General features: G+C 38.6%; 1 protein-coding gene and 1 long non-coding RNA gene across 4 annotated transcripts in view; one reads left to right on the top strand and one right to left on the bottom strand.

Annotated features, from left to right (window-relative positions):
- LOC139029663 (uncharacterized) overlaps nucleotides 1-7,999 on the bottom strand; it is a 29,491-nt gene extending 21,492 nt beyond the window's left edge. The window contains exons 1-3 of one of the 2 annotated variants that reach the window (XR_011484381.1): nucleotides 7,517-7,999; nucleotides 3,108-7,263; nucleotides 1,751-1,886 (exon numbers count right to left, since the gene is read on the bottom strand). This is a non-coding gene — a long non-coding RNA (uncharacterized lncRNA). The remainder of the gene's footprint in view (nucleotides 1-1,750; nucleotides 1,887-3,107; nucleotides 7,264-7,516) is intronic. The other variant, XR_011484380.1, reaches the window with a different exon arrangement.
- Nucleotides 5,673-20,965, top strand: part of LOC110145294 (solute carrier family 22 member 10-like) — a 27,724-nt gene continuing 12,431 nt past the window's right edge. For both annotated transcript variants that reach the window (XM_070457518.1, XM_020905516.2), the window contains exons 1-2: nucleotides 5,673-6,261; nucleotides 15,491-15,594. In XM_070457518.1, the coding sequence (XP_070313619.1) occupies nucleotides 5,860-6,261; nucleotides 15,491-15,594 (506 nt within the window). In that variant the 5' untranslated portion in view covers nucleotides 5,673-5,859. The remainder of the gene's footprint in view (nucleotides 6,262-15,490; nucleotides 15,595-20,965) is intronic.

The following is a 20,965-nucleotide window of genomic DNA, read 5'->3' as shown; positions in this document are numbered from 1 at the left end:
AACAATTTTTTTTTTTGCCTTTTATCTAAAATCCACCACTTCACTTATTGAATCAAAAATATAAATTCATGTTCTGTTATACAAATTCTAGGAACATATGAATACTTAAAACATGTACTATAAACAAGGGATCACAGACTTTGGAGTCAAACTGCTCTCTGTTTATTCACCAGGAAATTTTCCAAGAAACTTCAAAGTTTAAACCTGATAGTCACTCACAAGCATGATTTCCTCCCAAAGCTTGGCATGTGTTCTATCAATTTTGTGCACATAGTGTATATTTATAGCACATATTCTAAAAAAATAGAAAGAAGTCCCTAAATATTATAAGCTCAAACACCAACAAGTATTGTAAGTACTTCTGCCACTTCCATCTTGGTAGCCAAATACAGGAATGAGTCACTGATTGTGTTGGTAAAAAAGTTTGTTCAGGGTTTTCAGTAACATTTGACAGAAAAAAAACAAATTTTTTGTCCGATACAATATACTGCCTCATTTTCCCATCAATAAAGTGCAGAAAGGGACTTCTGTGGCAGTCCAGTGGTTAAGATATCAACTCCCAAAACAAGGGGAGGCAGATTCCATCCCTAGTCAGGGAGTTAAGATCCCAGATGCCTGGCAGCCAGAAAACCAAAATATAAAACAGGAGCAATATTGTAACAAGTTCAATAAAGACTTTTAAAAAATGGTCCATAGTAAAAATAAATAAATAAATAATAGTGGACAATAATTGTTAGATGATTAAAGGGGAAAACCTACAACCAAGAATACTCTACCCAGCAAGACTCTCATTCAGATTAGGCAGAGAAATAAAAATTGGCAGGCAAGCAAAAACTAAGCGAATTCAGCACAGTCAAACTACCATACAAAAATTCTAAAGGAACTTCTCCAGGTAAGGGATGTATTGAAGAGGCAACTAGATATAAGAAAATCACAAATGGAAAAGCTCACAAGTAAAGGCAAACATAAAGTAACTATAAGACATCATCATACAAATGTGATATCAAAACCAGCAATAATTATAAGGAGTACATAAATGCAGGGAATGGAAATGTATTTGAAATTAAGAAGCCAACCACTTAAAATAACTTTGTACATATATAGATTGCTATATAAAATCCTCATGGCAGTGGGACTTCCCTGGTGCTTCAGTGGTCCAGAAGAATCTGCCTTGCAATTCAGGGGACACCAGTTCCATCCCTGGTCAAGGAAGACCCCACATGCCATGGAGCAACAAAGCCCATGACCACAACTACTGAGGGCTTCCCTGGTGGCCCAATTGGTAAAGAATCTGCCTACAATGCAGGAAATCTGGGTTAGATCCCAGGATTGGGAAGATCCTCTGGAGAAAGAAATGGCAACCCAGTGCAGTATTCTGGCCTGGAGAATCCCATGGACTGTACAGTCCATGAGACCACCAAGAGTAACACACGACTGAGTGACGTTCACACATGCAACTATTGAACCTATGTTCTGGAGTCCATGAGCCTCAACTACTAAGCCTACAGGCTGAAACTGCTGGAGCTTGGGCACTCAGAGCCTCTTCTCCACAGCAAAGAAAGCCACCACGAGTAGAAGCCTGTGTACAGTGACAGAGAGCAGCCTTCACTCAGCACAGGTAGTGAAAGCCCACATGCGGCAATGAAGATCCACCACAGCCAGAGGAATAATATATATATATATATATATATATATATATATATATATATATATATATCCACTGTTACTAGAGACAAGGAAAAATAATTACCTGGTGGTCCAGTAGCTAAGACTCTGTGCTCCCAATGCAGGGGGCCTGGGTTTGATTCCTGATCAGGAAACTAGATCCTGCATGTCACAACTGTTTGCATGCCACAACTGAGGATCCTGCATGCTGCAAATAAGACCTGGCATTGCCAAATAAATAAATAATATTAAGAGACAAGGAAGGACAGTGCATAATGATAAAGGGATCATTCAAGAAAAATACAGAACAATTGTAAATATATATGCACCCCGCATAGAAGCCCCTCAGCATAAAGGCAGATGCTAACAGTCATAAAAAGAGAAATTGACAGTAACACAATAAAAATGGAAGATTTTAACACCCACTTACACCAATGGAGATAAACATCCATACAGAAAATTAATAAAGAATCATAGGCCTTAAATGATACATTAGATCAAATAGACTTCAGTGATAATTATAGAGCACTCATCCAAAGGAAACAGAACACACTTTCTTCCAATGAGCACATTGAATATTCTCCAGGAAAGATCACATTTGCCCACAAACTAAGCCTTGATAAATTTAAGAAAATTGAAATTGTATTAAGAATCTTTTCCAACTACAATGCTATGAGACTAGAAATCAATTATGGGAAAACAAAACTGAAAAAAACACAAACACAAAAAGGTAAAACAAAATGTTATTAATCAGTGGATCAGTGAAAAAAACTAAAAGAAAATTAAAAAATACCTAGACAACTGACAATGAAAACATGACGATCCGAAAGCTATGAAACACAGCAAAAGAAGTTCTAAGAGGGAAGTTTATAGCAATGCAATCTAACCTCAAGAAACAAGAAAAATCTCAAAAACTCACACCTAAACCAACTAGAGAAAGAAGAACAAACAAAACCCAAAGTTAGTAGAAGGAAAGAAATCATAAAGATCAGAACAGAATAAAATGAAATAGAGACAAAGAAAACAAAAACAAAGATCCATAAAACTAAAAGTTGGTTCTTTGACAAAATAAACAAAATTGATAAATCTTTAGCAAGACTCCTCAAAAAAAAAAAAAAAAAGAGGGGGGGGACTCAAACCAATAAAATTAGAAGTTACAAGGGACACCACAGAAATACAACAGTATGCCAATGAAAAGGACAACCTAGAAGAAACTGACAAATTCTTATAAAGGTACAGCTTTCCAAGACAAAACCAGGGAGAAACAGAATATACGAACAGAGTAATTACAAGTACTGAAATTGAAACTGTGATTAATAATCCCCAACAAACAAAAGTCCAGGAGAGAGAATTTCACAGATGAATTCTATCAAATATTTAGAGAAGCATTAACACCTGCCCTTTAGAAACTCTTCCAAAAAATTGTAGAGGAAGGGACTTACCTGGTGATCTAGTGGTTAAGACTCTGTGCTTCCACTGAAGAGGGCTTGGGTTCCATCCCTGGTCAGGGAACTAAGATCCCACATGCCACACAGTGTAGACAGGAAAAAAAAGTAATAAAAAATTATAGAGGAAGGAACACTCCCAAGCTCATACTATGATGCCACCATACCTCTGATACCAAAACCAGACAAACATCACACACACACAAAAGAAAAACTTACAGGCCAATATCACGGATGAACATAAATGCAAAAATCCACAACAAAATAGTAGCAAGCTGAATCCAACAACATATAAAGGGATCATACACTATGATCAAATGGGATTTATACAAGGTATGCAGAATTTTTCAATATCCACATATCAATCACTGTGATGCACCACAACAACAAATTAATTTTTTTTAATCTCAAACAATGCAGAAAAAGCTTTTCATAAAATTCAACACAGGTTTATGATTAAAAACACTTCAGAAGATGGGCATAGAGGGAAACTACTTCAACATAATGGGCTTCCCTGGTGGCTCAGTTGGTGAAGAATCCTCCTACAGTGCAGGAGACACAGGTTTGATCCTTGGTCAGGAAGATCCCCTGGAAAATGAAATGGCTACCCACTCCAGTATTCTTGCCTAGAGAATTCCATGGACAGAGAAGCCTGGAGGGCTGCAGTCCATGGGTCACAAAGAGTGGATGTAACTTAGTGACTGAAAACCAACAAAAGGTTTTTCATAGCCTTCTGTCTGAGGAGCAAGCATTTTTAGTATCATGGCTGAAGTCACTGTCCACAATTATTTTGGAGACCAAAAACAGAAAATCCGTCACTGCTTCCATTTTCTCCCCCTTGAGTTTGCATGAAGTGATTGGACCAGATGCCATGATCTTAGTTCTTTGAATGCTGAGTTTCAATCCAGCTTTTTAACTCTCCTCTTTTACCCTCATACTGTTCATGGGGTTCTCAAGGCAAGAGTACAGAAGTGGTTTGCCATTCCCTTCTCCATAATGTCCACATTTTGTCAGAACTCTCCATGATGACCCATCCATCTTGGGTGGCCCTACAAGACATAACTCAAAGTTTCATTGAGTTAGACAAATAGGAAAAGGCTGTATATTGTCACCCTACTTATTTAACTTATATGCAGAGTACATCATGAGAAACGCTGGGCTGGAGGAAGCACAAGCTGGAATCAAGATTGCCAGGAGAAATATCAATAACCTCAGATATGCAGGTGACACCACCTTTATGGCAGAAAGTGAAGAAGAACTAAAAAGCCTCTTGATGAAAGTGAAAGAGGAGAGTAAAGAAGTTGGCTTAAGGTTCAGCATTCAGAAAACTAAGATCATGGCATCCAGTCCCATTACTTCATGGCAAATAGATGGAGAAACAGTGGAAACAGTGGCTGACTTTATTTTGGGGGGCTCCAAAGTCACTGCAGATGATGACTGCAGCCATGAAACTAAAAGACACTTACTCCTTGGAAAAAAAGTTATGATCAACCTAGACAGCATATTAAAAAACAGAGACATTACTTTGCCAACAAAGTTCTGTCTAGTCAAGGCTATGGTTTTTCCAGTAGTCATGCATGGAAGTGAGAGTTGGACTATGTAGAAAGCTGAGTGCCAAAGAATTGATGCTTTTGAACTGTGGTGTTGGAGAAGACTCTTGAGAGTCCCTTGGACTGCAAGGAGATCCAACCAGTCCATCCGAAAGGAAATCAGTCCTGGGTGTTCATTGGAAGGACTGATGCTGAAGCTGAAACGCCAATAGTGTGGTCACCTGATGCAAAGAACTGACTCATTTGAAAAGACCCTGATGCTGAGAAACATTGAAGGTGGGATGAGAAGGGGACAACAGAGGATGAGATGGTTGGATGTCATCACTGACTCAATGGGCATGAGTTTGAGTAAACTCCGGGAGTTGGTGATGGACAGGGAGGCCTGGTGTGCTGCAGTCCATGGGGTCACAAAGAGTCAGACACGACTGAGCGACTGAACTGAACTGAACTTTTAATCTCATCAAGAGGCTCTTTAATTCTTCTCCACTATCTGCCATTAGAGTGGTATCATATGCAAATCTGAGGTTGTTGATATTTCTCCCAGCAGTCATGATTCCAGTTCATGATTAATCCAGATTGGCATTTCGCATGATGTACTCTGCATATCAGTTAAATAAACAGTGACAACATACAGCCTCGTTGTTCGCCTTTCCCAACTTTGAACCATTTAGAAATTGTACCACATGCCACTTTAATTAAGAGCAGAGGATTGTATTTTCTTGAGTAGTGTGTTGTTACAGCGCAAACAAGAAAAATCTGTTTTCTACTCCTTCCTAGAATAGTCCTTGTGTCTCTCAAGTTTCATTTTTTAGAAATGACTGAAGACTGTGTAGCAGGCTTACTTTAAGGTTATTCAGAGGTCATGTACATGACAAAGTCCTATGCCAGTTTCACAGAATCACAAAGGACAAACAGATTCAGAGAGTAAATCTTTAAACAGATTTAATGTTGATCAGATACAGATATCTTTGGTAAATAATTTTCTCCATAACTTTGCTAAAAAGAAACCAGCCCATGCTTTCAAAAGGACTAGGGAAACTTTCCATTGCTCTGTTACAGTAGTGAGGTGGGTTAGACCCAGGCATGAGAAACTGGCATGAGGTCACATAGACTTAGTGTGAATTAAAGAAAACATTTTCTCCCTTTGAACGTCTCTCTGTAAAGTCATTTTGACTCCTCTTGAATATCACCTGTTCGCAATGGCCTTTGAGGAGCTCCTGGATAAAGTTGGTGGCCTGGGGAAATTCCAGATACTTCAGATGGCTTTAATTTTCCCTTCTCTCATGATAGTAGTCTGTCACTCACTGTTGGAGAACTTCACTGCAGCTGTTCCTGGTCATCGCTGCTGGGTCCACATCCTCGATAATGCCACTGTCTCTGATAATGCCACTGCGATCCTCAGCCCTGATGTCCTCCTGAGACTCTCCATCCCACTGGATTCAAACTTGAAGCCAGAGAAGTGTCGCCGCTTCCTCCACCCGCAGTGGCAGCTCCTTCACCTGAATGGGACCTTCCCCAACATGACTGACCTGGACACGGAGCCCTGTGTGGACGGCTGGGTGTATGACCATAGCTTGTTCTCCTCCACCATCGTGACTGAGGTAAAGACCCCATTTACTTCTTATAAGTTTAGGTGTATGCTCGATCATGTCCTAAGCATACAGTCCTGTCCTGAGTCACACCCTGTTTGAAAGTAAAAGTTAGTCACTCAGTCGTGTCTGACTCATTATGACTCCATGGACTGTAGCCCACCAGGCTCCTCTATCCACGGAATTCTCCAGGCAAGATTACTGGAGTGGGTTGCCATTACCTTCTCCAGGGGATCTTCCCAACCCAGGGATTGAACCCAGTTCTCCCTCATTGCAGGCAAACTTTACCAACCGAACCACCAGGGAGTTCTCCTATCCTGTTTAGAGTAACATAAATTAATCAGGGTTCAAGTCTTCAATCATTGAGTAGATAATACAGCCAGCTTCCTTTCATACTTTTTGTATGTAGTGATTGATTATCTTTTTAATTGCCAGGCACTTTATTCTTTTTAATTTATTTATTTATTTTAATTGGAGGATACTCACTTTACAGTATTGTGATGGTTTTTGCCATATATCAGTATGAATTTGCCATAGGTATACATGTGCCCCCTCCATCCTGAAGCCCCCTTCCACCTCCCTCCCCATCCTATCCCACCAGGTTGTCACAGACCACTGGCTTTTCATGCCCTGTGTCATACATCAAACTCACACTGGTTATCTATTTTACATACGGTAATTTAAAAAAACAGAAATAATCAAATGGGACATTAATAAACTTGAAAGTTTTTGCACAATGAAGGAAATTATAAGCAAGATGAAAAGACAGCCCTCAGAATGGGAGAAAATAATAGAAAATGAAACAACTGACAGAATTAATCTCCAAAATACACAAGCAGCTCATGCAACTCAATACCAGAAAAACAACCCAATCAGAATGTGGGCAGAGACTGAGAACAAGATGGTGGAGGAGTAGGTGGACACGGAGTACATCTCTCCCCATGGATACATCAGGAATACACTTTCAGACACAGAAGTGCATGTAGAACACCAGTTGAGAGCAGGCAGGAGTACCTGAGCAGTGGAAAAGAATACATAGAACCATGAATAACTTGGTAGGACAAAGGAACCAGGGGGAAAAACAGGAGTGTTAGCAGGATTGGACCTTCCCTCAGTGGGTGGGGGAACTGAAGCAGGGGTCCGATCGCCATGGCAGGGCAATTGTCTGAGTCAGAGGAGAAACATTTAAGGCTGAGAGTGAAACAGCTGATCTGTGGCAGCCTAAATGGAATGAGAATCAGACAGTCCTTGCCACAACAATACATACCCCAGACAGGAACGCTGGTCTTCTGGAAGGCACAGCAGCTGAGAGCTGGAATTTAGGGATTGTGGAGCAATCCCAGGGCGAGGGCTGCTGTTGACTGCGGAGAGACAGACGGAGGGGAGGTGAGGGAGGAGATCGGGGTGGGAAACACTGGTGGAGGAAAGCCCGGCAGCCATGGAAGCAAGGCAATACTGCTGAGTCACACGTAGGAGGTGAAGCCATCACCATAGCCTCTCTCTCCCCACCTGCCAGCATCGGCAGCTGAACAATAGAGAGGCTGGCCCATCAAATGCCTGACGCACTGAACTAGATTAGGACCCCACCCAGGGTGCTCCTTTCAGTCACTGATATGCCAAACTACAGAGTAGAACCCCAGCCAGGGGGGCCCCTCTATGTGCCTGACTCACTGAACAGCAGAGAAGGACCCCAGGCAAGGGAGCCCTCTAAGTGCCTGAATGGGCGGAGCTATGGAGAAAGACTGGCCAAAGAGGCCTTCAGATTGCCAGCTACAAGAGGCTGGAAGAAAGACTCTGATAGGGCCATAACTCCTGTGACAGAGGCAGTCCGTGTACCTGCATACTTGGCACCAGCAGGGTCCCCACAAGCCAAGCAGCCTGGGATAACTAACCCTAGGGAATATCAAGTAGTGAGAACTCACTCAAAGGAAACCACTTGAATACAAGAACCAGCATCACCCAATCACCAGTAGCACCCCGTGCAGGATGCCTCACCTAAACAACAAACAAGACAAAATTCAAACCTAATCATCAGCAGACAGGATTATCACCTCACTCAGTATTGCCGTCAGAGGAAAGACAAACAAACAAAAACTCAGCACAAATCTCACCCTATACAAAGCTCACACAAACTACTGGACCAATCTTAGGAAGGCAGAAAGGAAAAGGAAGAAAGAATTCAACCTTCTTCAAGGAAAGAATTCAACTTTCCTTGAGGCCCGGGAAAAGCAGACCTCAAACACAATAACTTTAGACAAAAATAAAACCTAAAGACTAATAAACATACAAAATAAATAAATAAATAAAAATAATGAAAAGGAAGAGAAATACTGCACAAATGGAGGAACAAACTAGAAACACAGAAGTCCAAATAAATGAAGAGGAAATAGGCAAAATATCTGAAAAAGAATTCAGAATAATGATAGTAAAGATGATCAAAAACCTTGAAAACAAAATGGAGAAAATGCAAGAATCAGTTAACAAAGACCTAGAAGAATTAAAGAATAAACATACAGAGACAAACAACACAATTACTGAAATCAAAAATACTCTAGAAGGAATCAATAGCAGACTGTCTGAAGCAGAAGAACGAATTAGTGAGCTGGAAGGTAAAATGGTGGAAATAACTTTTGAAAAGCAGGATAAAGTAAAAAGAATAGAAAGAGCTGAGGACAGTCTCAGAGACCTCTAGGACCACATAAATGCACCAACACTCCAATTATAGGGCTCCCAGAAGATGAAAAGGAAAAGAAAGGGTATGAGAAAATTTTTGAAGAGATTATAGTTGAAAACTTCCCCAACATGAAAAAGGAAATGGTCAATCAAGTCCAAGAGGCACAGAGTCCCATACAGGATAAACCCAAGGAGAAACATGCCAAGACACATACTAATCAAATTAACAAAGACTAAACACAAAGAATATTAAAAGCAGCGAGGGAGAAGCAACAAGTAACATACAAAGGAAACTCCATACGCTTAACAGTTGATCTTTCAGCAGAAACTCTGCAGGCCAGAAGGGAATGGCAGGATATATCTACAGTACTGAAAGGAAAAAATCTACGACCGAGATTACTGTATCCAGCAAGGATCTCATTCAAAATTGATGGAGAAATAAGAAGCTTTTCAGACAAGCAAAAGTTAAGAGAATTCAGTATCACCAAACCAGCTTTACAATAAATGTTAAAGGGACTTATATAGTCAGGAAATACAAGAGAAGAGAAAAGATCTACAAAATCAACCCCAAACAATTAAGAAAATGGCAATAGGAACATATATATCAATAATTACTTTAAATGTAAATGATTAAGTGCTCCAACCAAAAGACACAGACTGGCTGAATGGATACAAAAACAAGACCCATATATATTCCATCTACAAGAAACCCATTTCAGACCTCAAGACACATATAGACTGAAAGTCAGAGGATGGAAAACATATTTCATGCAAATGGGAAGCAAAAGAAAGCTGGAGTAGCAATCCTCATATCAGACAAAATAGACTGTAAAATAAAGAGGATTACGAGAGATAAGAAAGAACACTACATGGTGATCAAGGGATCAATCCAAGAGGAAAACATAACAATTGTAAATATCTATGCACTCAACATAGGAGTGCCTCACTACATAAGACAAACACTAACAGATGTAAAAGGAGAAATTGACAGTAACACAATAATAGTAGAAGACTTTAACACTCCACTCACATCAATGGACAGATCGTCAAAACAGAAAATTAATAAGGAATCACAAATCTTAAATGATACATTAGATGAGATGGATCTCATTGATATCTTCAGAACATTCCATCCAAATGCAGAAGAATACACCTTCTTCTCAAGTGCACATGGAACATTCTCCAGGATAGACCACATCTTGGGTCACAAATCAAATCTCAGTAAATTTAAGAAAATTGAAATCATATCAAGCATCTTCTCTGATGACAACGCTATGAGACTAGATATCAATTACAAGAAAAAGAGTGGTAAGAAACACAAACACATGGAGATTAAACAACACATTTCTAAATAACCAACAGGTTACTGAAGAAATCAAAAGGGAAATCAAAAGATTTCTAGAAACAAATGACAATGAAAACATGACAACTCAAAATCTATGGGATGCAGCAAAAGCACTTCTAAGAGGGAAGTTTATAGCAATACAATCCTACCTCAAGAAACAAGAAAAACATCAAATAGACAACTTAACTTTACACCTAAAACAACTGGAAAAAGAACAAAAACACCCCAAAATTAGTAGAAGGAAAGAAATCACAAAGATCTGAGAAGAAAGAAATGAAAAAGAAATGATGGAAATAATAGTAAAGAATTATAAAACTAAAAGCTAGTTCTTTGAGAAGATAAAATTGCAAGCCTTTAGCCAGACTCATCAAGAAAAAAACAGAGAAGAATCAAATCAACAAAATTAGAAATGAAAAAGGAGAGGTTGCAACAGACAATGCCAAAATACAAAGGATTGTAAGAGACTATTATGAACAACTATATGGCAATAAAATGGATAACCTATAAGAAATGAACAGTTTCTTAGACAAGTTCGATTTTCCAAGACTGAACCAGGAAGAAACAGAAATTATGAACAATTACAAGCACTGAAATTGAAGCTGTGATCAAAAATCTCCCAGAAAACAAAAGCCCAAGACCAGATGGCTTCACAGAAGAATTCTAACATTTAGAGAAGAGCTAATACTATCCTTCTAAAACTCTTTCAAAAAATTGCAGAGGAAGGAACACTTTCAAAGTCATTCAATGAGCCCACCATCACCCTGATACCAAAACCAGACAAAGACAACACAAAAGAAGAAAACTACAGGCTAATATCACTGATGAACATAGATGCAAAAGTCCTCAACAGAATTTTAGCAAACAGAATTCAGCAATACCTCAAAAAGCTCATACACCATGATCAAGTTGGGTTTATTCCAGGAATGCAAGGATTCTTCAATATATGCAAATCAATCAATGGGATACCCCATATTAACAAACTGAAAGACAAAAGCCATATGACAATCTCAATAGATGCAGAAAAAGCCTTTGACAGAATTCAGCACCAATTTTGGAGAAGGAAATGGCAACCCACTCCAGTACTCTTGTGCAATTTATGATTAAAACTCTTCAAAAAATGGGCATAGAAGAAAGCTACCTCAACATAGTAAAGGCCATATATGATAAACCTACAGCAAACATTATTCTCAATGGTGAAAAACTGAAAGCATTCCCCCTAAGATCAGGAAAAAGAGAAGGGTGTCCACTTTTGCCACTATTATTCAACATAGTTCTGGATGACCTAGCTATGGCAATCAGAGAGGAAAAAGAAATAAAACGAATCCAGGTCAGAAAAGAAGTAAAACTCTCACTGTTTGCAGATGACATGATACTGTACATAGAAAACCCTAAAGATAGTAACAGAAAATTACTAGAGTTAATCAGTGAATTTAGCAAAGTTGCAGGATACAAAATCAATGCACAGAAATCACTTGCATTTCTATATACTAACAATGAAAAATCAGAAAGAGAAATTAAGGAATCCATCCCAGTCACCATTGCAACAAAAAGAATTAAATATCCAGGAATAAACTTACCTAAGGAGACAGAAGAACTGCATACAGAAATTATAAGACACTAATGAAAGAATCAAAGATGACATAAACAGCTAGAGAGATATTCCATGTTCTGGGTAGGAAGAATCAATATTGTGAAAATGATCATACTACCAAATGCAATCTACAGATTCAATGCAATCCCTATCAAATTAGCAATGGCATTTTTCACAAAACCAGAACAAAAAATTTCACAATTCATATGGAAACACAAAAGACCTTGAATAGCCACAGCAGTCTTGAGAAAGAATAATGGAGCAGGAAGAACCAATCTTCCTGACTTCAGATTATACTACTAAACTACAGTCATCAAGACAGTATGGTACTGGCACAGAAACAAGCCCAAGCAATAAACCCATGCACCTTTGGGTACCTTATTTTTTAAAAAGAAGGCAAGAATATAAAATGGGGCAAAGACAGTCTCTTCAATAAATGGTGCTGGGGAAACTGGACAGCTACATGTAAAAGAATGAAATTAGAACACTTCCTAACACCATACACAAAGATAAACTCAAAATGCATTAAAAAGCTAAATGTAAGACCAGAAGTTATAAAACTCTTGGAGGAAAACATAGGCAGAACACTAGATGACATAAATCAAAGCAAGATTCCCTATGACCCACCTCCTAAAAAGAAATAAAAACAAAAGTAAACAAGTGGGATCTGATTAAACTTAAAAGCTTTTACACAGCAAAGGAAACTATAAGCAAGGTGAAAAAACAACCCTCAGAATGGGGGGAAATAATAGAAAATGAAACAACTGGCAAAGGATTAATTTCCAAAATATATAAGCAGCTCAAACCACTCAATACCAGAAAAACAAACAACCCAATCAAAGAGTGGTCATTCACACAACACCAGGACTTAGACAGATGGGACTGATGTCATCTCGAGCTCTTCATTTGTTTTGAACGTTGATTTATTTGGAGCAGAGGCATTGTTTTTGAGAAAAACTTGTCATGTAGGTTGTCTAAAAGTAAAATGCATTTAAACTCATTGGAAAAAAAAATTATTAAAAAAAAAAAAGAGTGGGAAAAAGACCTAAGCAGACATTTATTCAAAGAAGACATACAGATGGCAAACAAACACATGACAAGATGCTCAACATCACTTATTATTAGGGAAATGCAAATCAAAATGACAATAAGATATCATCTCACACCAGTCAGAATGGCCCTCATCAAAAAGTCTACAAACAATAAATGCTGGAGGTGTGGAGAAAAGGGATTGCCTTTGCACTGTAATGTAATGTAATAATTTGTGATGTAATGTAATGTATTAATGTAAATTGATACAGCCTTTATGGAAAATGGTGTGGAGATTCCTTAAAAAACTAGGAATGAAACCACCATATGACCCAGCAACCCTACTCCTAGGCATATACCCTGAGGAAACCAAAACTGAAAGAGACATATGTATCCCATTGTTCATTGCAGCACTATTTACAATAGCTAGAACATGGAAGCAACCTAGATGTCCATCGACAGATGAATGGATAAAGAAGTTATTCCATACACAATGGAATATTACTCAGCCATAAAAAGGAATGAATCTAAGTCAGTTCTAATGAGGTGGATGAACCTAGAATCTATTATACAGAGTGAAGTGAGTCAGAAAGAGAAACATAAATAAATACCGTATTCTAACGCATATATATGAATCTAGAAAAATGGTATTGTAGAGTTTATTTACAGGACAACAATGGAGAAACAGACATAGAGAATAGACTTATGGACATGGGGAGAGGGGAGGAGAAGGTGAAATGTATAGAAAGAGTAACTTGGAAACTTACATTACCAAATGTAAAATAGATAGCCAACAGGAATTTGCTGTATGGCTAAAGAAATTCAAACAGGGGCTCTGCATCAACCTAGAGGGGTGGGATGGGGAGGGAGATGGGAGGGGGTTTCAAAGGGAAGTGTATATATGTATACCTATGGCTGATTCATGTTGAGGTTTAACAGGAAACAGCAAAATTCTGTAAAACAATTACCCTTTAATAAAAAAATAGTTTTTTTAAAAAAGTGGGCAGAAGACCTAAACAGATATTTTCCAAAGACATAGAGATTGCTAATAAATACATGAAAAGATGCTCAACTTTGCTCATTATTAGAGAAATGCAAATAAAAACCCCAATGAGGTATTATCTCATACTATTCAGAATATGAAAGTGAAAGTCACTCAGTTGTGTCCGACTCTTTGTGATCCCATGGACTAAACAGCCCATGGAATTCTCTAGGCCAGAATACTGGAGTGGGTAGCTTTTCCCTTCTCCAGGGGATCTTCCCAACCCAGTCAGAATAGCCATAATCAAAAAGTCTACAAACAATAAATGTTGGCCAGGGTGTGAAGAAAAGGGAACCCTCTTATACTGTTGGTGGGAATGCAAACTGATACAATCACTATGGAAAACAGCATAGAGATTCTTTAAAAAAAAAAAACAAAACACTAAGAATAAAACCACCATAAGACTCAGCAATCCCACTACTTGTCATAACTCTGAGGAAACCAGAAATGAAAAAGGCACTTTATTTTTCAATATTAAGTGTAGTGAAAAAACAAACTAGAAATGAATTTTAGTATCACAAAGCTTTAAATTGTGTGAAGGTGTACAGTTAGAAAAGATATAATATGTGAAAACTACCCTTGGTAGAATGTTCTTGCCTTACTTGCAAATTGGAAATATGTGTATTAATTTTTTAATTTCCATGTCCTGGCTACTTGTCAAAAAATGAAATCAGAGTGCATTTCACCCTAAATGTAAAATCCAGGCATCATAATTTTTTTAAAAAAAATGTATTTAGTGTGTCCAAAATCACTGCAGACAGTGACTGCAGCCATGAAATTAAAGGACGCTTGCTCCTTAGAAGGAAAGCTATGACAAATCAAGACATGTTAAAAAGCAGATACATCACTTGCGGACAAAGGTCCATATAGTCAAAGCTATGATTTTTTCAGTAGTCATGTATGGATGCGGGCATTGGATCATTAAGAAGTCCGTGCCCAAGAATTGATGCTTTTGAATTGTGGTGCTAAATAAGACTCTGGGGAGTTCCTTGGACTGCAAGGAAATCAAACCAGTCAATCCTAGTGGAAATCAACCCTGAATAGTCATTGGAAGGACTGATACTGAAACTGAAGCTCCAGTACTTTGGCCACCTGATGAGAAGATCTGATTCATTGGAAAAGACCTTGATGCTGGGAAAGATTGAACTCAAAAGTAGAAGGGAGTGGCAGGGGATGAAATTGTTAGATAGCATCACTGACTCAATGGACATGAATTTGAGCAAACTCCGGGAGATAGTGTAAGACAGAGGAGCCTGCTGTGCTGCAGTCCATGGGATCACAAAGAGTCACACTTGACTTAGCAACTGAACAACAAAACAAAAGACAGAAACATTGATGTATGCAGTGCTAAATGAACATGAAGATTGGCCCTGATATAACCTACGAGATTTAGCTGAGGATCTGAGAAAGTCATGCCTAAGCTATGACTGGAATGATATGGAGAAGTAAAGGTTGTAAAGGAAACCAGAGAGTAGTTCATTAAAGGGCTATTAGAGTGGGTAAATATTTAAGGATATAACATATTGTGAAGCTCCTCTGGGCTGATTTCTTTCTCTTCCAGTGGGACCTTGTATGTGACCAACAGTCACAGAAACCGTTGATTCAATCCCTAGTCATGGTTGGAACACTGGCTGGGGGCCTCATCTATGGCCATCTCTCAGACAGGTGAGTATCTCCACATCACTGCTGCCCCTCCTCTGTGGTGTGTTCACAGTTTATGATTACTTATTTCATAAGAAAATGTTTCTTTAGTTCCAGGATACAATTTATGCTGTTGTGGGTTGCCTTGGTTTCCAGGGAGCTATGGATGGAAATTCAGAATTAGACTCATTGTGATGAATGTGATTTGTTGCCACAGATCTCTCTGCTTTAACACAGAAATAACCTTTCCATAAGATTAAGGGCAGGGGGTATTTTGGAGCAATTTTTAGAGGCAAGTTACCATAAAATTAGAGAGACTTCAAAAAGATGAGAAGGAGTTACCAATGAGATAAGAGAAGGTGTTTTCAAGATAGGTGGTTCAGCCTGTTTGAAGAAACAGAGTTGTAGCCCTTTGCCATGAAGTCTGTGTGTCCCTCACAGATCAGTGAGCCAAACGCTTGCAGGTTCCTACCTTGGTCCTCATGTCACGGTCTTGTATGTGTGTGTGTTCAGTCACTCAGGGTGTCTGACTCTTTACGACCCTATGGACTGTATCCTCCAGGCTCCTCTGTCCACAGGATTTTCTAGGCAAGAATACTGGACTTGGTTGCCATTTGCTCCTCCAGGAGAACTTCCCGACCCGGGGATCAACCATGTTTTCTGCGTTCCTACATTGGCAGGCAGATTCTTTACCACGGAGCCACCTAGGAAGCCCATATCATGGTTACCCTACTGTAATTAGTGCTCTATGAAACTTCTGTGCTTTCTGGGATGGTACTGAAGTTGGAGTAGAAATAATTGTGTCTATAATCTGGCTGTGTGATTATGTTAAGAAAGAAAGAAAGAAAAAGAAAGAAGAAAGAAAGAAAGAGCCTACTTACAGGTAATATTTGCCACCATACAAGGCAATTAACTAATTCATAGACCTCATCTGTCACAATGTGTTGTGTGAGAAGTTTGGGTTATCCTATGCCTGACAGTGATCATTCTTAAAGTACATTCTTAAAGCAATAGGACAAACATGGCAGCGGCACATTCAAGTCTCCTATAGGGGAAATGGGAGGCTTAGAGTAAGTATCCCTTGTCATTTGTCAGCCTAATATCATTTAATCTTAGAGCTGGACTCTGACAGTATCACCTCAGTGTAATTAGTCAAAGATTTCTGGATCAGAGTGCTCATTTGGATCAGCCTACTGACTGAGCCTTTTAGGACTATTCTTAATAAAATGCTGATTGAGAGTTTAGATGGACATGGAGTCATAGATGTCTGGGTTGTGTGTCTGTGTGAGTTATGATAAGAGTTGAGAGTGGAAAATTAGGTGAAGAGATAACATTGTAGCTAAGCTAAGGATTTTAAACTGACATAGGTAAAAAGTTTATGAGCACTGGTATCAAAAGCACAAATAGGTAAGGGAGACTATGTCAAAACAAGTCTGCTGCATAGCAAAAGAAATGATTGACAAAATAAAAAGGAAATACGTAGAATGAGAGAAAAATATTTGAAAGCCATGAATCAGATAAAGTGTTAATATCCAAAATGTACATGGAATTACTACAACCAATAGAAAAAAAAAACATAAATAACCTGTTGCTAAATTTGGGCAAAGGAGCTCAATAGATAGTTCTTCAAAAAAAGACAAAGAGGTAGTCCACAGGTATATGAAGACATACTTAACATCACTGATCATCAGTTTGATTCAGTTCAGTCACTCAGTTGTGTCCAACTCTTTGTGACCCAGTGGACTGCAGCACACCAGGCTTCCCTCTCCATCACCAACTCCCGGAGCTTGCTCAAACTCTTGTCCATCGAGTCAGTGATGCCATCCAACCATCTCATCCTCTGTCGTCCCCTTCTCCTGCCTTCAATCTTTCCCAGCATCAGAGTCTTTTCCAATGAGTCGGTTCTTTGCAGCAGGTGGCCAAAGTTTTGGCGTTTCAGCTTCAGCATCAGTCCTTCCAATGAATATTCAGGACTGATTGCCTTTAGGATCAACTGGTTTGATCTCCTTGCAGTCCAAGGGACTCTCAAGAGTCTTCTCCAACACCACAGTTCAAAAGCATCAATTCTTCTGCACTCAGCTTTCTTTATAGTCCAACTCTCATGTCCATAGATGACTACTGGAAGAACCATCAGTTCAGTTCAGTTCAGTTCAGTTCAGTTCAGTCGCTCAGTCGTGTCCGACTCTTTGCAACCTCATGAATCGCAGCACACCAGGCCTCCCTGTCCATCACCAGCTCCCAGAGTTTACTCAAACTCATATCAATCAAGTCGGTGATGCCATCCAGCCATCTCACCCTCTGTTGTCCCCTTCTCCCCCTGCCCCCATCCCTCCCAGCATAAGGGTCTTTTCCAGTGAGTCAACTCTTCACATGAGGTGGCCAAAGTACTGGAGTTTCAACTTCAGCATCAGTCCTTCCAATGAACACCCAGGACTGATCTCCTTTAGGATGTACTGATTGGATCTCCTTGCAGCCCAAGTGACTCTCAAGAGTCTCCTTCAACATCACAGTTCAAAAGCATCAATTTTTCAGTGCTCAGCTTTGTTCATAGTCCAACTCTCACATCCATACATGACCACTGGAAAAACCATAGCCTTGACTAGACAGACCTTTGTTGGCAAAGTAATGTCTCTGCTTTTTAATATTCCATCTAGATTGGTCATAACTTTCCTTCCAAGGAGTAAGCATCTTTTAAATTCATGGCTGCAATCACCATCTGCAGTGATTTTGGAGCCCAAAAAATTAAAGTCTGACACTGTTTCCACTGTTTCCCCATCTATTTCTCATTAAGTGATGGGACCAAATGCCATGATCTTAGTTTTCTGAATGTTGAGCTTTAAGCCAACTTTTTCACTCTCCTCTTTCACTTTCATCAAGAGTCTTTTTAGTTCCTCTTCATTTCTGCCATAAGGGTGGTGTCATCTGCATATCTGAGGTTATTGATATTTCTCCCAGCAATCTTGATTCCAGCTTGTGCTTCTTCCAGCCCAACATTTCTCATGATGTACTCACTAAATGGACCTTTGTCGGCAAAATAATGTCTCTGCTTTCTAATAAGCTGTCTAGGTTGGTCATAGCTTTTCTTCCAAGGAGCAAGCATCTTTTAATTTCATGGCTGCAGTCACCATCTGCAGTGATTTTAAGAAAATAAAGTCCGTCACTGTTTTTATTGTTTCCCCACCTACTTGCCATGAAGCGATGTGACTGTCAGTTAAAAATGAATGTTGAGTTTTAAGCCAGCTTTTTCACTCTCCTCTTTCACTTTCATCAAGAAGCTCTTTAGTTCATCTTTGCTTTCTACCATAAGGTTGATGTCATCTGAGTATCTGAGGTTATTTATATTTCTCCCGCCAATCTTGATTCCAGCTTGTGCTTCATCCAGTCTGGCATTTTGTATGGTGTACTCTGCATTTAAGCTAAATAAGCAGGGTGACAGTATACAGCCTTGACGCACTCCTTTCCCAATTTGGAACCAGTCCGTTGTTCCATGTCTGGTTCTAACTGTTGCTTCTTGACCTGCATGCAGATTTCTCAGTAGGCAAGTCAAGTGGCCTGGTATTCCCATCTCTTTAAGAATTTTCCACAGTTTCTAGTGATCCACACAGTCAAAGGGTTGACATAATCAATAAAGCAGAAGTAGATGTTTTTCTGGAATTCTCTTGCTTTTTCTATGATCCAATGGATGTTGGCAATTTGATCTCTGGTTCCTCTTCCTCTGCTAAATCCAGCTTGAACATCTGGAAGTTCACAGTTCATGTACTGTTGAAACCTAGCTTGGAGAATTTTGAGCATTACTTTGCTAGAAAAATCAAAACAACAATGAGATAGAGCCTCACACCATTTGGATGGACATTGTATCCAAAATACTGTTGTTAATTCCAGAGTCAAAGAGCTTTTTCCTCATGCTTTCTTCCAGGAGTTTACTGTTTCAAGGTAATGTTTAAGTCATTAATCCATCTTAAATGATTTTTTGAATGGTATGAATAGGGATCAAAGTTCATCCTTCTGCATGTGATTACCCAGTTTCTCAACATCATTATTGAAAAGAATATTACTGGCTCCTTTATCAAACGTGATATCTGAAGAATTAGTTTCTGGAATCATGATAAGAGCATTATTATGTGTCCATCTTTATGCCAGTACCATGATCTTTTTATTACTGTAGCTGTATAGTATAGTTTGAAATAAAAAATGTGATGCTTCTGAGCTGGTATCTTCTTTGCCATAATTGCTTTGGCTATTTGGGGACATGTATGATTTCATGTAAATTTTAGAATAGCTTTTGCTATTTCTGCGAAAAATGCCATTGGAACTTTTTCCATTTTCATTTTCATTCTTTTGGCGAGCCTGGGAAGTAAATACCACTTGTACCAGCAGTTTACAATGTCTAATAAGTTAATTAGCCCGAGGCATTTTAATTAGTAAACTGCAGAGTCAGAACTCAAACCCCAAGACTTTTTATTTAGTAAGCTTTATTTCTTAGAGTAGTTTTAGGTTCATAGCAAAATTAAACAAAAAATACAGAAATTTCTCATATACCCTTGATGTTGATAGTGGGGAAGATTACCATTGGAATTTTGATAGAGATTGCATTGAATCTATAGATGGCTTTGGGTAGCATAGACATTTAAACAATACTAATTCTTCCAATTCATGTACATGGGTTATCTTTCCATTTATTTGTGTCTTCTTCAAGTTCTTTTGTCAAAGTCTTGCTGTAGTGTCTATGTATTTCATCTCTTTCATGAAACTGATACTTATTTTACAATTTTGATGCTATAGTAAGTGGAATTGCTACCTTTTAAATTTCTCAGACATTATATTACTGGTGTATAGAAATGCATTTGACTTCATATGTTGATTTTTGTATCTTGCAGGTTACTGAATTTATAGATTGGTTCTAGCAAATTGTTTGGTTGAATCTTTAGGATTTTCTATTAGTATATACAAGTTCATATTATCTGTAGCAAAGAAAATAAAATTCTTCTTTTGCAGTATGGTTATATTTTTCTTCTTTATCTTTCCTAATATCTATAACTAGCACTTACAGAATTGTGTTGATAGAACTGGTGTGAGTGGGCACTTTTTCTTCCCTGAACTTAAAGGAAAATCTTTCAAACTGTCTGCTGAGTATGATGTTCTCTGAAGTGTTGTCTATATCACATTTATTGTGTTGAGTTATATTCCTTCTATACCACCTGAGTATTTTTTTTTTATCACGAAAGGGTGTTGTATTATGTCAAAAGACTTTTTTATCTTTTGAGATTCATCATTTGGTATGCCCAAACTATCCCTTCCTCCCTGACAACTATAAGTTTGTTCTTAAAGTCTGTGAGTCTGTTTCTGATTTGTAAATAAGTTCATTTCTATGATATCTATTTAGAGTCTGCATATA

This window comes from Odocoileus virginianus, chromosome 28, assembly GCF_023699985.2.
Source record: "Odocoileus virginianus isolate 20LAN1187 ecotype Illinois chromosome 28, Ovbor_1.2, whole genome shotgun sequence".
NCBI classification, from domain to species: Eukaryota; Metazoa; Chordata; class Mammalia; order Artiodactyla; family Cervidae; genus Odocoileus; species Odocoileus virginianus.
Note: the sequence above shows the minus strand (reverse complement) of the source record. Positions and strands in the feature narration are given on the sequence as shown.